This window comes from Equus quagga, chromosome 6, assembly GCF_021613505.1.
Source record: "Equus quagga isolate Etosha38 chromosome 6, UCLA_HA_Equagga_1.0, whole genome shotgun sequence".
Lineage (NCBI taxonomy): Eukaryota > Metazoa > Chordata > Mammalia > Perissodactyla > Equidae > Equus > Equus quagga.
The window spans coordinates 13025268-13046872 of record NC_060272.1 but is presented as its reverse complement, the minus strand read 5'-3'; the positions used below and the strand labels follow the sequence as shown (position 1 = coordinate 13046872).

The 21605-nt window shown below is 41.7% G+C and overlaps 1 protein-coding gene across 1 annotated transcript in view; it reads left to right on the top strand.

Moving 5' to 3' along the window:
- The window catches only part of PCCA (propionyl-CoA carboxylase subunit alpha), a 438123-nt gene that overhangs the window by 407822 nt on the left and 8696 nt on the right, over positions 1 to 21605 (top strand). The window contains exon 22 of the mRNA XM_046664150.1: positions 15622 to 15762. Within this exon, the coding sequence (XP_046520106.1) occupies positions 15622 to 15762 (141 nt within the window). The remainder of the gene's footprint in view (positions 1 to 15621; positions 15763 to 21605) is intronic.

The window sequence follows — 21605 nt, the reverse complement described above, 5'->3', positions numbered from 1 at the left end:
CATGAGTTGGGGTGACTGGTGGAGACTTTTCTGCCTGTCACAGATGCAGTCTGTGCATAGGACACTACGAGTTTGCTTCCGTTTTTCAGCATAGATCTGCTTTACCACTTCTAAAACATCAACAGCCTTTGCTCTTTCCAAAAGGGGCTTAGAAAATAAGATTGTTTCCTTTGTCAGCATCGGTGTTCACATTGCTTGTGAAAACTAGAGTTTATTGCCCAGGACAGTAGTCATCGTCCCATTGGAGTGCTTGGCAGAGAAACGGTGTTTCTACCCATTTCCTGAGATATAAGATATTAGTGAAATACTTGTGATTCTGATGTTGATGAGTTTTAGTGTTTGACAGAGATACTGTTCCCATTTTTCTCCTGGCCCAGACATCACTCTTTTTAGACCACATGGCTTCATCCTCATATTTCCTGTACTAGGTGACCTCTTTTATTTGGCAGGATAATAGGCGAGCCTGTAGGATGCCTCAAGACAGACTTTTATGTTGGGACAAGTTATATTTTAGTAAAGTTAGTTCCAGCCTTTTATCTCATGCCTTGTCTTGATAAACAGTGTGAGTTGCCAGTGTTTCCAAGATAGACTGTTTGTTGCATCCATGCTTCCACTGCAGAGCACTTTGCCGCAGAGAAGCACATTTGTCCCATCATGCTCAGTGACAATAATAAGACCAAAGCTCATGTGAACTTTGTCATACATCCTGATGTAAACAAATTTTAAATATATTTGACATTAAAAAAAGTTTTCGTGAGGCCGGCCCCGTACTCAAGTTGTTAAGTTTGTATGCTCTGCTTCGGCGGCCCGGGGTTTCACTGGTTCAGATCCTGGGCGCAGCCATGGCACCGCTCATCAGGCCATGCTGAGGTGGTGTCCCACATGCCACAACTGGAAGGACTGACAACTAAAATATACAACTGTGTACTGGGGGAATTTGGGGAGAAAAAGAAAAAAAAAGTTTTTTCTTTCACAGATGACTATTTTCAAAACAACACTTCTTTCCTGGAAGAAGCCAGGAAAAAAATATTTTCTGTATTACTGATTCATAGATTGCCTGAGACTTTTCTCTACATGCTAGTATTTTATTGTCCCCAAGTTAAGAGTCTCTAACAGAGTTTTGAAAGAATATTCAATTAAATTATGCTTCTCTCATTCAGGGGGAATGAGTAATAGATTCATGTTTTTTACAGATTAGGTGGACAATATTTGATACCCATTGTCAGGTCACTCTACCTCTGAACTTAAATGAAGTAAGAAATTTGGCAAGAATAGAGTCCCACTATCCAGGAGAAGAGAGAACAATCTGGTTCAATCCACTTTCTCCCAGAACATTCTTCAGATTGAGGCAATTAGTTTTAAAATGAGTGGAGTTATCAGAGTCTCCATATTCCTATAAGATTGTGGAAAGGTTGAAAGTCAAATAAAAGTCAAACTTGTTCCATGTATAATTTCTTCTTGAAGATGCCAGACCAAAGGCAATAGTGATCTAGCACTTATATTTGTTGTCATCTGTTGAGACTAGAATTCTCCTTGGGATGTATTATAATTTTTTAAATATTAAATTTTCTTTTGAAGGAGTTTGTACTTACTAAGTTTGTGTAATAACATATGCATTCCATTTGAAGTTACTATGCCAACTTTTCGAAGACTTTTTAGCTTCTCCATAGTTTCTAATAAACTGAGAGATCAAATGAATACTCCTCCACTTGCCCAGCTATTGGGCATTATGGCTGCTTTCAGCCCATCCAACGTCTGTAGACATTTAAAGAGAACCCCTCTCCAGAAGATGCTTTGAGCCCAGTGGCATTCTCCAACCTCAGGTTACTTACTTAACTGGAGAGGCCTTCAATCTATTTTAACATATTTCTTTCCCTAATGTCACCCTTCTAATAATGTATATGTTCTAATTCAGGGACAGCAACATTGGGGTCAGAAAAATCAATGAGAGAGTAACTATAGACACAAACTCTCTCAGAACCTTGAAACGTCAAATGGGCAAGACTGAATGTCTGCAAAGTTACATTAAAGATGTTCCTTCTCTGAACAGGGTTAGTAGTCAGCTCAGGCTGTGGTAACAAAAATACCACAAACTGGGGGGCTTAAACTGCAGAAATGTATTTCCTCACAGTTCTGGAGGCTGGAAGTCCAAGATTAAGGTGTCAGCAGGTTTGGTTTCTTCTGAGACTTCTCTCCTTGGCTTGCAGATGGCTGTCCTTTTTTGCTGTGTCCTCGCATGGTTTTTCCCCTGTATGTGTGCACGCAGTCCTGGTGTCTCTTCCTCCTCTTATAAGGGCACCAGTCCTGCTGACTTAGAGCCCCACCCTTATGAGCTCATTTAACCTTAATTACCTCCTTAAAGGCCCTGTCTCCATATACAGTCACATTGGGGGTTAGGCCTCAGCATCTTAATTTTGGGGACACACAATTCAGTTCATAACAAGAGTCATGGTAATAGCTACCATTCACGGGGCTCTTTGTGTGCTGGGAATTGTGGCAGATAGTTCCCACCTGTTATCTCATTCAAATCTTAAAATAGGTCTGCAAGTTTTTTACCACAGTTAAAAAATTCTAGAGCCCAGCCCAGTAGCTTAGTGGTTAAGTTTGGCATGCTCTACTTCGACAGCCCAGGTTTGTGGGTTCACATCCTTGGCATAGACCTAAACCACTCATCAAGTCATGCTGTGGTAGCGACCCATATACAAAATAGAGTGAGATTGGCACAATGTTAGCTCAGAGCCACTCTTCCTCAAGTAAAAAGAGGAAGATTGGCAATAGATGTAGCTCAGGGCCAATCTTCCTTACCAACAAAAGGATTTCTACAAGACAAGCAGTATTCTCCCCTGTTTAACAGATGAGGAAATGAGTTAACATGTGATAAGCCACACAAAGTCAGGCTCTGAAGCCTAGTTTTATAGAGTACACCCCTATGCTCATAACTCTTAGGTTTATCAGTGATTATCATATCTGAAGAAAGAATACGTCACTAAGAAGATTTTTCTACCTAGATCAAGAGTCAAAGAAGCATTCTTGAACAGCATATGTTCAGCTGAGTTCAGGGAAAGAAGGGCTTCTCAAAGGATGTGAACTGAAGTCCCTGCTATGGACAGAATGTTTGTGTCCCCTCAAATTCATATGTTGAAACCTAACCCTCAGTGTGATGGTGTTTGGAGGTGGGGCCTTTGGGGGGTGATTAGGTCACGAATGAGATTAATGCTCTTATAAAAGGGACCATAGAGAGATCCCTTGCACCTTCCACCATACGAGAAAACAGTAGAAAGATGGCCATCTGTGAACCGTGAAGCGAGCTCTCACCAGACACCGAATGTGTCAGTGCCTTTGCTCTTGGACTTCCCAACTTCAGAGCTGGGAGAAATAAATGTTTATGAGCCACCCACTGTATGGTATTCTGCTACAGCGGCCCAGATGGTCTAAGACAGTCCCCTTGGAGAGGCCATTCCAGTAGTAGAGAAGGGCACCTTGTGTCCATACTTCTTCAGGTGTGGTCCAGACCAGCAGTTTCAACATTTCCTGGGAACTTGTTAGAAATGGCAAGCCCCAGCCCAGTCCTGAATCAGAAACTCTGGAGATAGGGCCCGGCAATCTGTGTTTTAACCAGCCCTCCAGGCGAGTTTTGATGATTCTGGTTTGAGAAGAACTGCTTGTGCTGTTTTCGTGGAGAGCACTGCTTAAAGTCAGCCGATGCCTCTTCTTCTGGTTCCATGTAGCCACTGACCGCAATTTATGTACCCACACTACGGGTACAGGGTGTGCTAGTTCCCTTTATAAATATTTTTCTGATCGTAAATTCTTAAGATGATTTATACATCAGTGTCTTGTGAGTTTGATGAGCAAGTCCATCTAGCTGAGAATGATCCATTCTGAGCTTATAGAGGAAGTCTGCTTTCTAAGCCTGTGAAGCAGAGGCCCAGACTGCGATCCAGGGTAGATTCGCTCAGGTAGATGCCATGCAGTGCAGCTGCCCAGCAGCAGCCATCCTACCACACCCTCACGGGGCTCTCTCTTTCCTGTACTTGCAACCCAGAGGAAGGAATTACAGACCAGCAAAGAACAGGTGATGCTCAGTTCTCCTGGTACCTGCATTATAGACACAAGTGAAATGTTTCCTAGTCTTGTTTCATGGGCTATGTTGCATGTAGCAGTAAAAGAGCTGGGCATTTTTGAATTTGATTAGACAGTTATTACTTACAGATTAGTTCAGAGTGGTGATCCTAACTGCTGTGACTAAAGCTTTTGGTGATTGCTTTTGGCATTTCTGGCCCTCTAGACTCTGAAAATCACTGAGTGCTTATGATTATAAAGTTAAGAGAGCCTTATGTGGACTGGTATGAGTATTAGTATTTGAGATAAATACATACTCATGAGAGCGAAGGACAGGGGCTTCCAGGAAATTATCGTGCGGTCGTTGCAAATGGGCGGAGTGATCTGTTCTATACAGATGACAAGTCACGCTGTTGGGGATAATTAGAGAAAACAGGAACAAAGTTGAGAAAAGGAGAGGGAGGCAGAGCTGACGGCAGAGGACATGATTTGTCAACTCAGCCTTGGAAAGTGTTGGCGATGCCAAGGGGGAGCACACCAGGACCTTGGAGTCATGCTCACAGCTAGGCCTTACAGTCCTTGGGGAGAAGGGAGCCGGACCGCAGGCGAGCGGGGCTGACAGGCCAGTGGGGGCTATCCTGCTACATTCTGGAGTTGTCGTGGGCAGAGTCTGGGTATTATCGAGGGGGGTTGGAACAACACAGGGATATGTGGGGATTTGCCCCTCTGCTTCAGATGAGCTAAACGTGTAAAAAGAAAAATAAGTTACCTAAAGTTCTTTCTGTCTTAAATTCCCAGTATTTAAAAGTTTATAGTGTGTCAACGATGTTGAATGGCAAAATATCCCTTTTAAAATAAGCTATCTTTATTGTTTTATTTTACCCCGTGTAAAAGTATTTGTAAAAATATATATTTTATGCTTTTATATAATTGTGTGAGTAGATTTATAAAACAAATTGTTAACATGACTTCAGAGGAGTGGGGTTGGAGGAGACCGGGGGATCGTCAGCTTGTTCTGTACACCTCTTTATTGTAGGGCTTGTACAACAAGCCTATAACTATTGTTAACTCCATAAAATGCATCTTAAATTTTATAAGAGCTTTCAAAGTTCGCTCACAAACTCAGGCCCCAGTTCTCTTTTTCTCGTAAATCTCAAGTTCCTCAAATATGAATTCTCCTGCCATGAGAAATTAAAAACATAGACCCAAAGTCTGGGCAAAGATTGTGATAGTCAGATCAGCATAGATAGGGCAAAGTTTCCAGCCAGGAGAACACTCAGGAGAATTGAATGGAAGGCCAAATTATCAGGCTAAAAATATTATCAAATGAAATTCGAAATGAGGAGAATCAGCATGAAGAGTTAAGTAAGCTATGTGTTTGTGTGCGCTTGAAAGAGAGAGAAATTTAGATCCCTCTGTTTGATGCATTCTAGACCCACCCAGAGCAGCCTCCAGAGTCTGCCCAGGGAGTATGCCCGAGAATTCTGGTGCCTGAATTTTGACTTGAGATATTGTAATTTATAATAAGAAATTGGTCTTTGTCCCATTCCTGGCACAGAGCTCTTAAAACCCTTGGAATTTCCCAAGTGAAATGAGTGATAAAGGAGTGTCTTTTGTTATTCATAACAAGCCCCTTTCAACCACACCAGAGTTCAAGTTAATGAGGTGACTTTGGGGGAAAAGTCCCTTAAGGATGGGGGGGCTAGTTGCCAGGGGAACCAACCAGGTGATTATAAGGTTGGACCTCCAGGGAGGGGAGAGGGGATGGAGGCTGAGTTAATCACTAATGGCCAGTGAATGGCCATTACTAATGAAGCCTCCATAAAAAACTCTAACTGAAGGTGTTTGGAAAGATTCTGGATTGCTGAACACATGGAGGTGCTGGGAGGTGACAGACCTGGGGAGGGCATGGAAGCTCTGCAGCCTTCTCCTACACCCTGCCCTGTGCATCTCTTCTATCTGGCCGTTCCTGAGTTGTATCCTTTTCTAATAAACTGGTAATCTAGTAAGTAAACTGTTTTCTGAGTTCTGTGAGCCATTTTAACAAAGTGTTGAACCTGAGGAGGGGTTGTGGGAACCTCCAGTTTACAGCCAGTCAGTCAGAAGTGCAGGTGACAACCTGGACTTGGGATTGGCATCTGACATGGGGGACAGTCTTGTGGGACTGAGCACTTAACCTGTGGGATCTGACACCATCTCCTGGTTGTGACAGAACTGAATTAAGTTGTGGAACACCCAGTTGGTGTCCAAAGAGAACTGGAGAATTGATTGGTGTGGGGGAAATGCCCGCACACTTGGTGGTGAGAAGTATTCTGAGCAGAGTAGAGTATGAAAAAGAGGGTTTTTTTCTTTCACTTAATTTCTCCTCTATCTGTAGGCATGTATTAATAATAACAAAAATAGTAGTAATAATGGCTATTAAATATTGAAATGGCATTTACTGTGTTCTGAGCATTCCTCATGTAAGGACTCAGTCTCACAAGAATCTTTTGAAGTAGGCACCATTATGACCTACAGTTTATAAATAAAGAATCCAAGATGTAGAAAGTTTAAGTAACTTCCCCAAGCTCCCAAGTGGTGGAGTTAAAAATCATAGGTATCTGACTCCAGATCCTAAAAGTTAAACCTTTGCTCTCACTGGCCTCCCCACCCAGGAGGGTTTCTTTGAGAGGCTAAAATCAAAACCCTACCTCATATTGGTCATATCCTTTGTCAGACTCATATTTATATTTATATTGTATCATTTGTGAATGTCTTTTCTGTTTGGACAGATTATGGTGGTTTGAGGTGAGGAGCCATTTTTCCCTATTTATTTTGTATTCTTATATTACCCAGATACACTTGATAAGTGGTTTTTGAATGAATGAACCAAACTGTTTGCCTAATTCACTATGCACCTCTTTAAGTGTGTAAGGAAAAGATAACCATAGACCCTTGCATTGCCAGATCTAGAAGCTCTCTTAATATCAGAACCAACTTCCTTTCTTTGATCTTTAGAGCTAGACATGGTGTTTGCAAAATTTAATCCATTTACTCCCAAATGTGGAACCAAAGAGCTAGAATTATAACAATTGAAGTTGCCAGTATTATCATGTCTAGTTGTGTTTGCTTTATCTTTGTATATTTTATTTTCTGAATTTCTGACCAATACAAGGCAATGTTTTGGCATATTAGATTCTGAGTTCCGTCAGTGAATTCATAATAGCAAAAATATTTTATCATTTAAAAAATCCATATAAAGCCAGAAGTTGGGAAGTCCCTGGCGTTGGCATGCTTCCCAGGCCTCTAGTGTTTCAAGTCACCACCAAAGAACCTACAAAGGAAGGCCAAGCTCCCCATCTTTTTTCCCAAAGTTCACTTATTGTGCACCCTATAGACAACATTACCTGAACTTGAGATGAGCAAAGAACAGTTCACATAGAAAAGGAGGAAAAAGGCGGATGGGGACCATAACAAAATGGTACACTTTCCTACCTATGTGCTTATTTACATAATTGTGTTTTTATAACATTTCCTGTACTTTTCTGTAAGCTGTAGCTGCCCTAATTATAGATTTTCAAGAGAACACTTCATTGTACCCCAAATTATATAGTACTTTTAAAAGGTACCTTCTTACTGGTTTACCAGATACCTTATAAACTTGTAATTACATAAAACAATTCAGGATACAGAATAGAAACAGCCTGTACTGTTAACAGATGTTGGTATTGTTACATAATTGAGTACAAGGCTTTCAAAGATCTATAATATTTTTCTTGTGTAAAAAAGAAAGAAATGACTCATTATAGTCATAATGTGTCACGGAGACTCCCGATCAAACAGAAGGCACACTTTCTATTTTGTGAGCTCTCTACAGTACATTGTCAATGGCCTTGCCTCTGTGAATGGGAAAGTGCTACTTATTCCAGCAAATTACCTTTGTGGCACCTGTCCCTGCTTGTTAGACAGCTTGTGGGCACCTGGGTGAAGCAGAGGCTGGGCCCCTTTATCGTGGCACACCTGCACGTGGTGTCCCCACAGCGCCCAGCTCCGGGGAGCTCGCCCCGTGAACAGACCCGCACCTTCAGGAACCCGCTGAGGACTGTTCTTGGCGCTCTCTTTCCTGCGGACTGGGGGTGGGGCTGGCTCCCTGGACAGCAGCTTTTCTTCTTTTCCATCATTTTTGGGTCTGTGTTTAAGACACAAGTGATTCAAACTACAGGAAAGGTAACTTCAGTGGAACACAGCTGAGGAAATAAATCCTGTTACTAAGTGCTGAGTTTAATGTTTCATTTCAACTTAATTTTCAGCACTATTGTTGAAAAAGAAAAGTTGTTTATCTTAGGATATTAGGTTAGATGTTTGTATTATTGACATCTCCATGGTTTCCCCTCTAGAGGAAAATGTCTTTTGAGAACAAGCCAGAGATACATATAACTTACCAGCCCACTCATTCCTTCAAAGATTTTCATATTAGCCTTAAGGTGGGTCTTCTTTTTCTCTAAGGAAACTTTCCCTTTTTTAACAAGGATTTTGAAAGATGAGTTACTGAAATGGGCTTCATGTGTTATTGTGGTTTTGTTTTGTTGGAATTTTCTTCCCACCTCTCTTTTTGTGATTCTTCCCTCAAAAACTGTCCTTAATGAAATCATTGCTACCATGGAGGCTCCTTGTGGCACACTGATTGGTCCAGCAAAAGACTGAAGTTCAAGAACCAACTTGGCAGTAAAAGAATAAAACCTTGAGTATAGATTGATTCATAAATGTAAGTGGACGAGTGTTGAAAGCGACGCATTATGTCACTGCAACATATTGACATTATCAATTATATGTCATTAAACAGCTAAGCTAACTGAATGGTTTACTTTGTGTTTAACTGCCTTTTTCAATTAAAGGGAGTGAATGCTGAGGAACTGAGACACAACCTCAGAAACCATATATTTTCTCCTGTTAACACCAGCATTGCGTGAGGGTGTGTTGGCTGTTGCTGCGGGCTGTACTGTTCTAGTTTAAATGGTTTAAACAAGTGATTAATGACTGGGAGCAGGCCGTTACACTGTTTCCAGATCTTTCCTTCACTGCACTTCCATTTGTGTCACCCGGCTGCACACTTGGGAAGTCTTATTTCACAGTAGTTCACACTATTTTGCTGACATTTGTTTCCATATCCAGGGCCCTTGATGTTTCTTCATAGCTTCTTTTGTTTTAAGTATTCTTTAGCAAGATGACCCAAACCTTAAACTGTTGAATGTGCTATTGCAATACAGCTCTTCTCTTGCCTCCAACAAAGAACTTCTAGGCTTTTTTCAGGTTTCATGGTGATAACTTGAACCAGACCTTCTAGTTTCTTGGGACATTGTTTTATTGTCTTGCAAGTCAATATGGTATTCGTATTTCACAAAGCTGAACTATACATAGTATTTCTCAAATGTGCACTTGCAATAAATGGATGTATTAACTGTTACTCTGAAGTTGAGAATTTGGACTGTTCAGTGACCCACTGTATTGGTTCTCTGTGTAAAATTTTGTTATAACAGTGCTAATTACCAAGCAGCTGAATCTGTGAAAGGGCGCACAGCAGTAATTTGCACCTTACTGTTGATTTGCTATTAAAAAAATTATGAACACATACACGGGGTGCATGCACTTGATTTATGAACTTCCAACGAGCACGTTTATCTGTGGATCTTTAACAGTGCGACTTTTTGAGGAGAGCATTTGGTTTCTATGTTTTGCTTCTGAGATGTTCATTTTACCCTAATAAGAGCTGTTAAGTGCTGAACAGGACATTTTAAAAAGGAAGAGTAGCAGTTTGTAGTGAGACTGAAGCTTTTAAATTACTACGTGCTTTTGTTTATTATTTTTGCTAGTTTTAGAAAAAACAAGAAAAAAGATCTGCTTTCTAGTTCCTTCCTATCGATGTGAAATCATGAACTGGAATAGTCAGATTTTAGTGTTTTGGTGCTGGTGTTGAAATCATTGTTTCAACGGCAGATGGAAATGATTCTGTTCTGTTGGATTCACATCCTGAATAAATGCTCCACATAATTGGAGTCTATAGCGACCTAAACCGGCAGAGTTTCAGTTTGTGTTTTGTCTGCTTTGGTCTAGGAGAACAACTTCGAGTCTTGGGAAAGAACTGATTTTGCCGGCGGCTGGGTGGGACACGCCCCTGCAGGTAGTCTGCAAGTGCTACTTACTAACCCAGGGGCCGGAAGCCCAGATGGGGAGTTCTGACTGTTTGAAAACTACGCAGTCCATGTTTTTACTAGTGTATATTCAGATTAATTCCACATACCTCTTATTTGGATTTCTTGTAGCCAGGAACTTTTAAAAGCTTTTGTGTTTTTAAAAAGGAATGTGAAAAATTAAATTTTCTTTCCCTGGTACAAGAGTTTTTCTGTACTTTTAAGAAATCCTGCTCCTGAGCAGAAAGGGAAGGTCTCAAAGGAACCTCATCTCCATATGGTTTTACTCGATAATCCTTTATCCACCATCTTCTGCTCTCATTCCTTTGCTTTCTTGCCTGTGGCTACATTTCTATCTCTGCATCAATTAGCACAGTGATTTATACAACAAGCAAGCAGTTTAGAGGTAATGGTACACAATTAACATCTCATTCCACCATAAAGGGTATGCTAAATACCCCAGTCATTGCTTTCTCTGCCTGGAATTGAAGTAAGTGTTTGTCCTAATTCATATGCTATCTGATGTGAAGTGGGCCTGCTTTGTGCTGCACTACACCATTAATCTAATTACAGATAGCTGCAAATGAAGCGCTGTCTGAGCTGGGAGACTGAAGAAAATAGCCTTTTGTCATTTAGCATGACTCTGTGAAGCAAGATCACACTTTACAGGGCAATACTGCAAAATGGAAATCTCAATAATATTGCTGCCTGTTGCATCTTGTCTAATTACAGCAGCATTGTAAACACAACTGGGCTCTGATAGAAATAGAGCTGTAGAGATGCTGTCGTGTGGGTTGTCGGAGAAAGTCCTCCGAGTGCTGTTGGATTAAATGATGCATCCTGATTGACAGCTACCTTGAGACTGTGCCGATGGAGTTGTCACAGCATTATGCTAACAGGCTGCTCCAGTGACTGCAGCTGTACGAGGCGCTTCCACTGCTGTCTGTTCATTTCACCTTCTTGGCCTGGTTGTACCTCCAAGAGAAGGACAGCCACAGGCTTCAGTTCTGTACGTTTTCAGGATTATTTCTCGCAGCTTTTGTAGGTTTGGGTTTGTTGGGCCTGAGGGCTAAAGCAGAGGGGAATGTGTTTTGCATGGCTTTGAGCCCTTGTTATTTTTTTCCTCAAGTGTTAATTGTATATCCCACGGAGAATTTGGGGAAGGAAAACAAGGTTGAATTACAATTCTAATTCCACCTAAGTGTTTTAACTTACATTTAGTGTTTTTCTCCACTTTTCTGACACACTGATGTTTTTAAAGATGCATCATTTTTGCAGCTAGTCATTTCTGTCACTTGAAAAACATTGATGATTTTTCTCCAGCTCACAGTTAGGAAAGTAGACTTTTAGGGGACTATTTGAGTGTTAGCTCTCACTGCCACATTGTGGAAATGAAGACACAGCTCAATGTTGGAGACCCTTCGGGCCAGAAACTATAAGACTTTGAATAAGAAGAGATCTTTGTATTTGAAGACAAGTATATGCCACCTTACTTAGTGAGGGTGGATGTACAGTCAATGGCCAGTGCTTCAGAGTGTTACGATAATTGATGTAAAATAATTGACAGTAAAGGGTCATCATTTAAGGTTCATCGTTTACCCTTGACTCGATGTTGACCGAGATGGCCTACCGTCAACATGAAAAACTGTGAGCGGTTCATCAGCTGTACCTATTCTTGCTGTTAGCAGAAGAGTGATGCAGAAATGGAAACCAGAGCTGAGCCTGCTGCAAGAGGAACAATGCTAGAGGCTCTGAAATCACAACTGAAAATGTATGTAAAGCAGACTGGAAGTGCTCATCTTGCGAGAAGCCCACAGACGTCTAAGTCATACAGACATGTGAGCACATGGAATGAGTGAAATTGCTGGTCAATCTAGAGGCCTTAGAAAGCACATGGATTTAAACTCCATAAGGACATGCATGTACTGAACTAATACAGAACCAGCGAGATGGTGTTTTGTGTGACCATCTGGGAGGAGTGCATCCATAGTGGGGCTGCTGTACCATCTCTGGGGCACGAGCTGTGTTTGTGCAGGATGCTTTTGTTAACCAAGTCTGCTTAAGCAAGTCCCAGGCCGTGACCAGCTCCCACCTTCCCGCCAACAACCACAGCACTCTGCTCCCACCTTTCCCCCTTTTATCAGGTTGCGCCTTAAGGGCTATATGTTAATTTCTAAAACACTTCCATTGTGTCCCTTTTAATCGTCCATCTTTTGTAATTTTCTCCCTGATCCTATGATTCCTTTTTCTTTCTTTCTTTTGAAATTTTAGGGAGAAATTTTCTTGTTAGACATGGTTTTACATTGTAGACACGATAAAATTAATTTGCTTAGAGAGCTGGGCTAGGGTCATTTTACCATAATTAGGTCATTAGCTAACACCTCGTGTCCTCCTATTATTGTCGTGTATGGGTTGAGGAGCCAGGCCACCCTGGAGAGCACCTGCTCTGACTTACACGTCTTATTTAACGGTGGTTTGGAGAGCACCTCCCAAACCCAGCAGAGTGAGGTTCCATCTACTGACAACCCACAACCTGGAGCTGCTTCACTTCAAGTACTCAACTTCAGGCCCCACCAAGCAGCTTCTAATCCCTCATGTAGGAGTTTCTCATGGCCTTGCAGGGTGAGCACCTTCTGGCTTCTTGTTGGATCGTGCTTCTCCTGTCAATTCACCTTTAAAATCTTGGACTCTCACCCCCAGAACACATCAAGTTTGTGGTTTATCTACTTGAAGACAATAACTTAAAATCCAAACTCTCCAGGGAAGTTTTACAGGACCCATTAGGAATATTTAAATGCCTACCATAAAACCCAGCTCTGCACGCGTCATAGGACATTTTTCTGAAGTCTCTCAACTGGTTGGCTGCTCCGCCCATGCCCCCTAAGAATTCAGAGAAACCAATAAATAGCAGTTTTGATCATAAGCTTTGAAAGCCCTAATGTACATTCTTAAATGACTTCTTTTCTGGGGCATCAAAAGGCTTTTACGGTTCTCACCAGGCAATTCATTCTGATGGGCCCATATGCTGCATTCCGCTTAGATCCATCCTGGCACATGCCCCGTGTACCGCCACACGGGTGAGCCAAGAGGTTGTTTTGAGAAGGTGTGTTTGTGTGGGCATGCTGAAGGGGTCAGGACAACATCAAAGGTAATCTTAAAAAGAGAACCTTCTTGCTACCTCCCCTTTTTATATTCAGAAAGGTCATTTCTAAGCCAACTATTTGCAACAAGGCCTCTCCTGAGAGGCGTTTCCCCATTGTTATTTTTCACTTGTGATTACAATAAGTCGCTTATCCCCCAAACAGATTTAAGAACAATAAACAAATACAAAAGGAAGAGGAACATCTCATCAATAACAAAGACTGCATCTAAAGGCCTTGAGTTTTGTGACTCTTTTAAATCTCTTTCCAAGCAAAGCAGGAGTCCCACAGAGAAAGGAATCCAAAAGATAGGAAAATTATAAAAATAGGGAAAGGATCTAGTTTTAGCCAGGATCTTGTAATTTCTGGGGAGAAATGGAGCTCGGTACAATCTTGGCACTTTATTTATATTGAGGCTTGTTTGTGATATAGCTAAAATAGTTCTTAAGGGTATCCACTGTGGTGAAATGTGATAAATCCTATTATCCTCAGTGTAGAAACATACTCTCCCTGAATTTAGAGTTCACATTTTGGAGTCAAACTGTGTGAAAAAACAAGAAAAAATAGATCTGTATATGCTACACTGAAAATAAGACAACTGGGCCCAGTGCTGATCAGGCACATGGAAGGAGCAGCTCAGGGTGATGCCAGCTAGAAAAGTAACTTTTTGGTTGACTGATGATTCTGGTAATGTTGGATTTTCTTTTCCAAGGCCGACAGAGCAGATACTAAAACTGTGCAATTTGGCACAATTATATTCTTTCCTCTCCTTCCATCCCCCCCCCCCCCATGGATTTAATGAAGGACTTTGAGGTACAAGTCATCATTGATAAATAGTCCCTCTGCCCAGAATGTTTATTAGACTGACAGCAGAATGCACTCTTTTTGCTTTTTTCCCTTGCCACTTATGACTCAGATGAATTTTAATAGGAGCAAAAAGCTTTTATTTGCACTGTAATTTCCCTTAAGGATCATATCCTTCAGAAACTGGCAGACACTTATATATCTTGATTGCAAAACACGCTCAGGAGTAAAGAAACATGCAAAAGATGTTATTATTCAACCTGTCACAGTGTCGCAAATCTGCTTGGAGCTTAGGCCATCAAAGCTCTTCTTTGGGGCCTCCCCCGACCCTTTTAAAGTAAGTCCTGTATAGAGCACACTTAGAGATTTCTGCCAACCCTGTATCGAATCAAAGGGCGAATTCTATTTGCTTTTGCATCCCTGCCATCATGATGCCCACAGGAGGCTTTGAGTTACAGCAGCTTTTTTCCAACAAAATGGAGGTGCCGTGATGCTGCATCTTACCCAAGGGAAACGCAATCTGGGAGGAATCCAGAAATCTTCCCGACTTCACTGAGTAGCACTTCCCCAAACCATTTTGTTTTGTTTGTTGGGACAGACCAAATTGTGGCTCATACATTTATTCACAGAGATCTAGGATTTTTCCTGCCTGGCAGGAATTCTCTTTATTAGAAATGTTCTATTTGACTGAACTACCTTTAACGCGAGAGCCATCTACAAAAGCTGCCATTGAAATAGTTGGCTGTGCATATAATTTTCTTTCAATGGTTTTGAAATCTTGATATCATTATCTCTCATTATATTTCATCTTTATCTACCCTAACCGTCTTGTAATGCTGGAAGACTACGTAATTCTGTGCCTAAAAAGAAAAGACACCTTTTTCAATTTTGCATGTAACATTTCATATCACTGGGAAAAAATTGAATTTTAAATATTATTTTGCCCAAAGTGAACACTGAAACCCTTTGTTTTAATTTATTGATAATGGTATAGCCGCTCTCCTAAGGGGAGCAGGAGGTTTGAGATGGCGATCTGCTGCCATCTACTGGTGAGTATTGGCAGTCACCCCCTTTCTCCCATCAGCTCACTCAGCCCGCTGGGTTTGTGTTAATTGGGATACGTTTATGAGCAGTGAAGGGAATACAAGGAAAATTCTCACTGTTTTCTTTATAAAGTTTTGAGATGTTTTTCTGAATGGTACAGGATAATTATTATTTGTCCCTAGTTACTGGAATAGTTCTTATTTCAAGAAATTTCTTAACTATCTGGCTCACAACAATATGCCAAAAACTAATAATTAATTTTGTTTTCGTGTACAATAATTAAAAACCATTTGACTTCGAAGATGTTATAATTTAAATTTAAACGCTTAGAACTGCTTTTGAATGAACGCTATGTTTGAGGAAAAGTTCATCATTTAAACTCATTTATATTTTTTTCCCTTAAGTACAAGGTGCATATCTTAACCAAACTCGCCGCAGAATTGAACAAATTTATGCTGGAAAAAGTGGCTGAGGACACAAGCAGTACTCTGCGTTCCCCGATGCCTGGCGTGGTGGTGGCCGTCTCTGTCAAGCCCGGGGACATGGTAAGGACTGGGCCTGTCTCTGGGACAGGGATGGGTACAGCACAGTCACGCTCATGCGGGTCTTTCTTGAGTCATACTACCTCCCCCCGCCCCCCACCAAAACAGCAGAATAGCTTTTGTGCATTCTTTGTCCAACTGTTTCACATCTGAATTAGGTTAGTAACAATATCGCTGAGCGCCTCCCTCCCAAACCATCTGGGGCCGGAACAGAAATAGGCCAGATTCATTCTGTTATTTGGCAAATTTAGTGTTTCAGAAAGTATTTCATTTAAAATTCGTATTTACTCTCCAGCTCTCTGTGTTGTAAGCATCCCTGAAGAACTCATGCCAAGAAATAACCCTGTGATGGGGAACTTTTTGCATGATTTCTGGAAAACGGGAATGGAACTAAGGAAAGTTAATTCTGTAATCCGTGTAGTGCCAGAGCACTTCTGTAACTTGATAAATAAAATTTGGGATCACAGTTTGAAGTTTTTCCTCTTGACCTTGTGACATTAAGGCACAAATCAAAGCTACATTAGTGTTTCCTCACAAGCTAAGTCTCGAGACAACGTGCTCTGGACGAATTGGCAGGATGCACGCATTGTCGTAGAGCGTTGATAGAAATGTCTATTGATAAGCAGTGAACGTAAAAAGAAAACAAAGATGCAACCAGAAGGTTTCTAGGGGGCACTTAAGTACTTGCATTTTTATTTATGTGTCCAGAAATAACGGCCAAACATGATAGTCTTTCGTTGGTGATTCCATTTTGATCTCAGTTAAGATGCAGTTTCTATCTTTTCTTGTAAAGATTACAGTAAAACTGCGCTGTATGTCTTTATTAACATAAGTAAAACAGTGTTGAGAAAAGCTCCTATAGTTGGCATTGGCTTCTAGAAAAGTATTCACAGTAAATGAATATTAAGAAAAAATGATCAGTTTTAGTTGTTTAAATGATTAGCCCTGAAATTGATATGAAGCTGGAAAACTGACTTAACAATTGCTTTACTCGATGAGAGGGAAATGGAACTACCAGCTTTTCCAGAAAAGCATGAAAGAGGCTAGGTGGCCATGACTTGTGCCGTGTACCTTGAAAGCGTTGGCCTCCTGGAATGAGCACTCGTTACGATCGTCTCTAACCCACGTGTGTCAAGGATCCAGGCGAGGTGATACGTTACAGTGCAGATACGTGTTGAATACAGTGGAGACGTTTGCCCTGTCTGTCTTCATCCCATAGGATCAGGGTCCTAAGAGGATAGCCCTTGGCCTTGGCATTAAGAATGCCTACACTGACACACTGCCTCCTCAGAGCAGTCAGTGGAATCTTCTAGTGACTAGAAGTGCAGGTTGGCAAACAGTGTGAGGGGGTTATTTTGTTTTTTTCATTTTCCTTCTTAAGCTCTTTCTGGAATCCACATAGGCTATATACTGCCATCCTGAGCTTGTTAGTCCTAATTGTGTGGCTTTAATTATAAAATCACATTTGCACTTAAAAAAAATAAGTGTTTAACTGAAATCCTTATTTTTCCAACACCTGAGTCAGAACCTGAGGGCGGGGCGGCTCAGGGTGCTTCTCTCTCCTCCGTTTGCGCCAGCTCCCGGGCTGCGGCTGCTCTCCGGGCAGAGAACAGGGAGCCAGCAGCCTTCTTGTTTCCAACAACTGCAGCTTCTCCAGATACCAGAAGAGTTTAGCCTTTACTCTTTCCATTTCCTGGTTAATAACTTAATGTGGGAAACAAGGCATTTAGTGAAATGGTTTTAGTCCTTGGTTCCCTGGGGTAGCTCAAATATTGAAAACCAGCACCAGTAATTAAATGTGGGTATTCAAGAACGGCTTAATTTTCTATGTACTCCTTTAAAGTCAGAGTCCAGGGGTGGGGTGGGTGCACCCCTGGTGAGCTGGCTCCTCATCTGTGTCCTTCACCTCCCTCGTCAGCGGTCTTTGCACGCGTGTGCCCAGGCTGGTCGGGGAGAGCACACGCTTCCTATTACTCTCTCCAGTGTCCAGCGCCACTTGGGTCCTGGCAGAACGTCCTTTCATATTCTGTGCCCTTGCGTTTTGATAAACAGTGTTTTCTCCTGAGTTACTGTTTGTGAAAAATGTCCCAGTTCGCTAATACCTAGACCAAATGCAGGCTGGGCTGTTCAAGCACCAGCTCTTACAGCAGCTTCTGCAGTTAAATCTGCCTCCTGTCATTAAAACACAAGGAACCTTCTCGGACCAAAGGCACCGCACTTCCTTGAGGCCACTGTAAGGAAATAATACTTGCAACTTTTCAGTTTTGCGGTTTTAAATTATTTTAACACTGCAGGGCATGTTGTGTTGTTCTTACTAACAATAGGTGGGCCAAGGTTCTGCTTTTTGCAGTAGAAAGATAATGGGATCAAGCATCTCTGTATTTTCAAGGAAAACAAGAACCTAAAAAACAGCTAAGAGCCAACAAGTATTCTACATTTCTTTGAAATGTCATTTTTTATGGTTTAGATTCCAGTTATCTATAATTTTTATATTTAGCTTACATAAAATTTGGCACATCTTAGAAAGGTGGGCCTGGCCATTATGTGTTCCACAGAAGTGTCGCATGAATCGTAAATAACAGCTCTGTTTGTGAAGTAAACAGTGTCAACAGAGTCAGGGAACCTCAGCACAGGAGGGTTTGGGGCGGCTGTGTGGGGATAAAGGCGCAGGAGGGCCTGGCGTGCACAGGCTTTCCCGCCCTCGGTCCCGAAGCTGGGCTGTCCTCTAAGCCCTTTTTCCAGGTTCCCACAGCAAAAGTTTCTAATACTTTTTCAGTGTCCGTTATATAGTATTTAACTTTAACTGTGGCAGTAAAATCATTCTTCAGTGAGTGTATAATAGCCTCTTGGAGCCTGTGGGGAGGAGATTCTGGTGGAATGCATACAGGCAACAAACCAGTAAGAAACGGGGCAGGAGTGGATCTCGAGAGGCAAGAATCACAAACTTCGCTCAGAAAACAACCGACAGAATGACTTCTACGTGCCTTCCCTATAGGCCTTTTTTAATCTGAAAATATTTCTACGATGACTGATTTTCTTTTCAGTTTGGAAAAAAACTATTTGTACATTTAACACTATCATAAGCTGGACGGCACTTCTATAATCAAAGTTAGCATTTTTTTATAACTTGTTTTAATTTTTTAAACTTCTTTGTGATATTCTTGAACAAAAATATTAAAAAATATATTCTTTCACAATAATGGCCGAATACATTTTTTCCACAGATTAGCGTCAGACCTACAGCTGCTGAATTTGTTGCACAGTTTTCATTTTGAATTTGAAGTATAAAATAAAGTCATTATGAGCACATTTGCTTTGTTGGCCTTTTGATATCAGAAACGAAACAAAAAATAAAAATGAGGGAACACAAGGGGATATTTTAATATTGCATTTAATTAAAATTCTTTCTAGATGTTGAGATTGTTTGGATTCTGCAGTCGTCTCAGATTTGTGTGAGAAATATTCATCTTATTTATATGTTAACAATTAAGTGAGGCGTGAAGCAGAAGCAGGCTGTATACCCATTTATGTTTCTTCCATTTTTAATTATTACTGTTCCTTATTTGTGAGACCAGGTGAAATAATAGGTTGACGGTAGGTACCTGTTGCTGCTTTCTCTTGCCACTTAGCCCAAGATTAGTGAGAGGGACTCTGGAGTCTCCCTGTGGTCCAGCTTCTAGTGGAACTCATCTTCAAGCAGGATAGTGACGTGTTTGCGTTGTTGTTCTTGTGAACGGTGTCTTAGGCAAAAAATGGTGTAGTATAAAGTGCACAAGAAACAAAATTTGTCACCATTACTAGGAGTACCACCCCGATTTTACCCTGATTTTTTCCCTCCTTGCAAGTGCTCCCTCGGGGGCGGGCTCCCAAGCAGGCGGATGACCGCCGATCACCAGACACAGGTGCCCTGTTTCAGAGCGTGATGCTCGCACCTCCCTTCGTCCCTAAAGCATCTGTAATTGAGCTTACAGCTGACCTTGGGGAATTCGCAGATAGACTTGGCAGACACCTTTGTTTTGTGTGTCTTAGAGAAAAAGGAGTGGAAACCTCCCTTGCCCTTGGCTGTTCCAGATGAGAAGGGTTGGGCTGGGCCCTCCTGAGATGTGTCCGTCTGGCCGTGACTTGTGCGCCTCCCACAGCCCAGGGTCAGTGACGGCGTCTCCCCCGGCAGAGGCCCTGGCCTGGCTGCGGGACAGATTCTCCAGTTTCCAGATACCTTGATTTGCAATCATGAAATGATTACAATAATTAAATTTACATATTTTATAGCAGTGGTTATTAAAGCAGTTTGACAGGATGCCAGTTTTTCACCCAAACCTCAGATTGTATTCCAAAACGTGTACAAATAGATTCATGCATTCATTATTTAACATTTTAAACTTTAAATTATGAAATATTACAAACATAAAGTTAGAGAGCCTGATACAACGAGCACTCATGTGCTCTCTGCTCGCCTTTAGCAGATCGGCTTCTTATTTTATGTCACAGTGAAACGTTGCTTATATAGTGACCGCACCCTGCGGCCTCTCCATTCAAACTCTTGTCCTGCCTTCTTCAGAGGCAACAGCTATCCTGAATTTGGCCTTTTTATCTCTTCCAGATAGCATTTATTTTTAAATGTTAGGGTTAATTTTTGTTGGAGGTAACAATTTGGGAATTTTTACAATTTAACAATGATAACTGTCAATATAAGAGAAAATATTTTCACAGATCCATCAATAAATTAAATATTGTAGGCAAGTCTCCTGCAAGTCTGGCATTTTATTTTATTTCTCAAGGAATGATCTACTTGGGGTTGGAGGGTATGTTATCTTTGTTTTAAACATTTTGAAGATGACAGTTCTTAACCTTACTAAGATTCAAAATATCTTTTCTCACCCTTTTGCTTAAAAAAAAAATCATCATTTCAGTGAATCCTTTAAAACGGCATATTTCACAAGGGTAGAGAATCCAGATTGATTTCTTGCAGATATTGTAAATGACGTCAGTCTTAACTAGTTCTCTCTGTAACTAGAGGCTTTGGCTCCAGTTTTGAACTAACTTAGAGGGCAGTAGGGAGTAATGTTTTTCTTCATTTTAAGGAATTTTAAGAAAAACTGGACTCATTTTATATTGGCCACAACCCTGTGCTCCTTCCCTGAGCCCCTCAGCTCCCTGCTTCCCGGCCCGCCGCCCGGTTCCGGTTCCGGGGAGGCAGCTGCAGGCAGGAGGGCGAGGGGGGCGCGCAGGGCAGACGTGCGGCCCGCAGGCCCCCAGAGCGGCGGCCACGGTGGAGCGTGCGCCCTCTCCCCGCGCGTGCCCTTCGCAGGGAGTCGGCTTGTGCACAGACCCATTAAAGAAGGCCTTAGAGCGCAGAGAAGGGCTTTGGCGGCATTTCTGTAGCCTGCCTTCTCTTTGTAATTGGATGATGGTTTGTTCCATCATTGCTTAAATACGGCACAATCTCCTGGGGTCTGTCTCCCTCCCTCTTTACGTGCAGATGTTGGGATGCGAATGCACATTTCTTCTTCCGCAAATATCAGGGGATATTTACCACCCTATCTTACCAGCTCAGAAAGAGGAAGTTTTTATAATCAGATTCTAGCAGTGCCTTTTAACCAAATCTGAGATGTCCTTTTCTGGTGGCTGTTAACTGCATCTTTCTTCAGATATAAGGACCTTAAAATGCACCGCATTCAGGCACCTGTGTTCTAAGTAGAACAGCCTTTAAAAATGTAATTGAAGGATTTTCACTTGTGTGGAGTCGTCAGCGGGGTTGAGATTGATCCCAGCTTCCGGCCGCCCCGTGCAGAAGGGGACACTGCAGCGGGCCGGTCAGCCCTCCGAGCCTTCTGTCTAATTTGGCA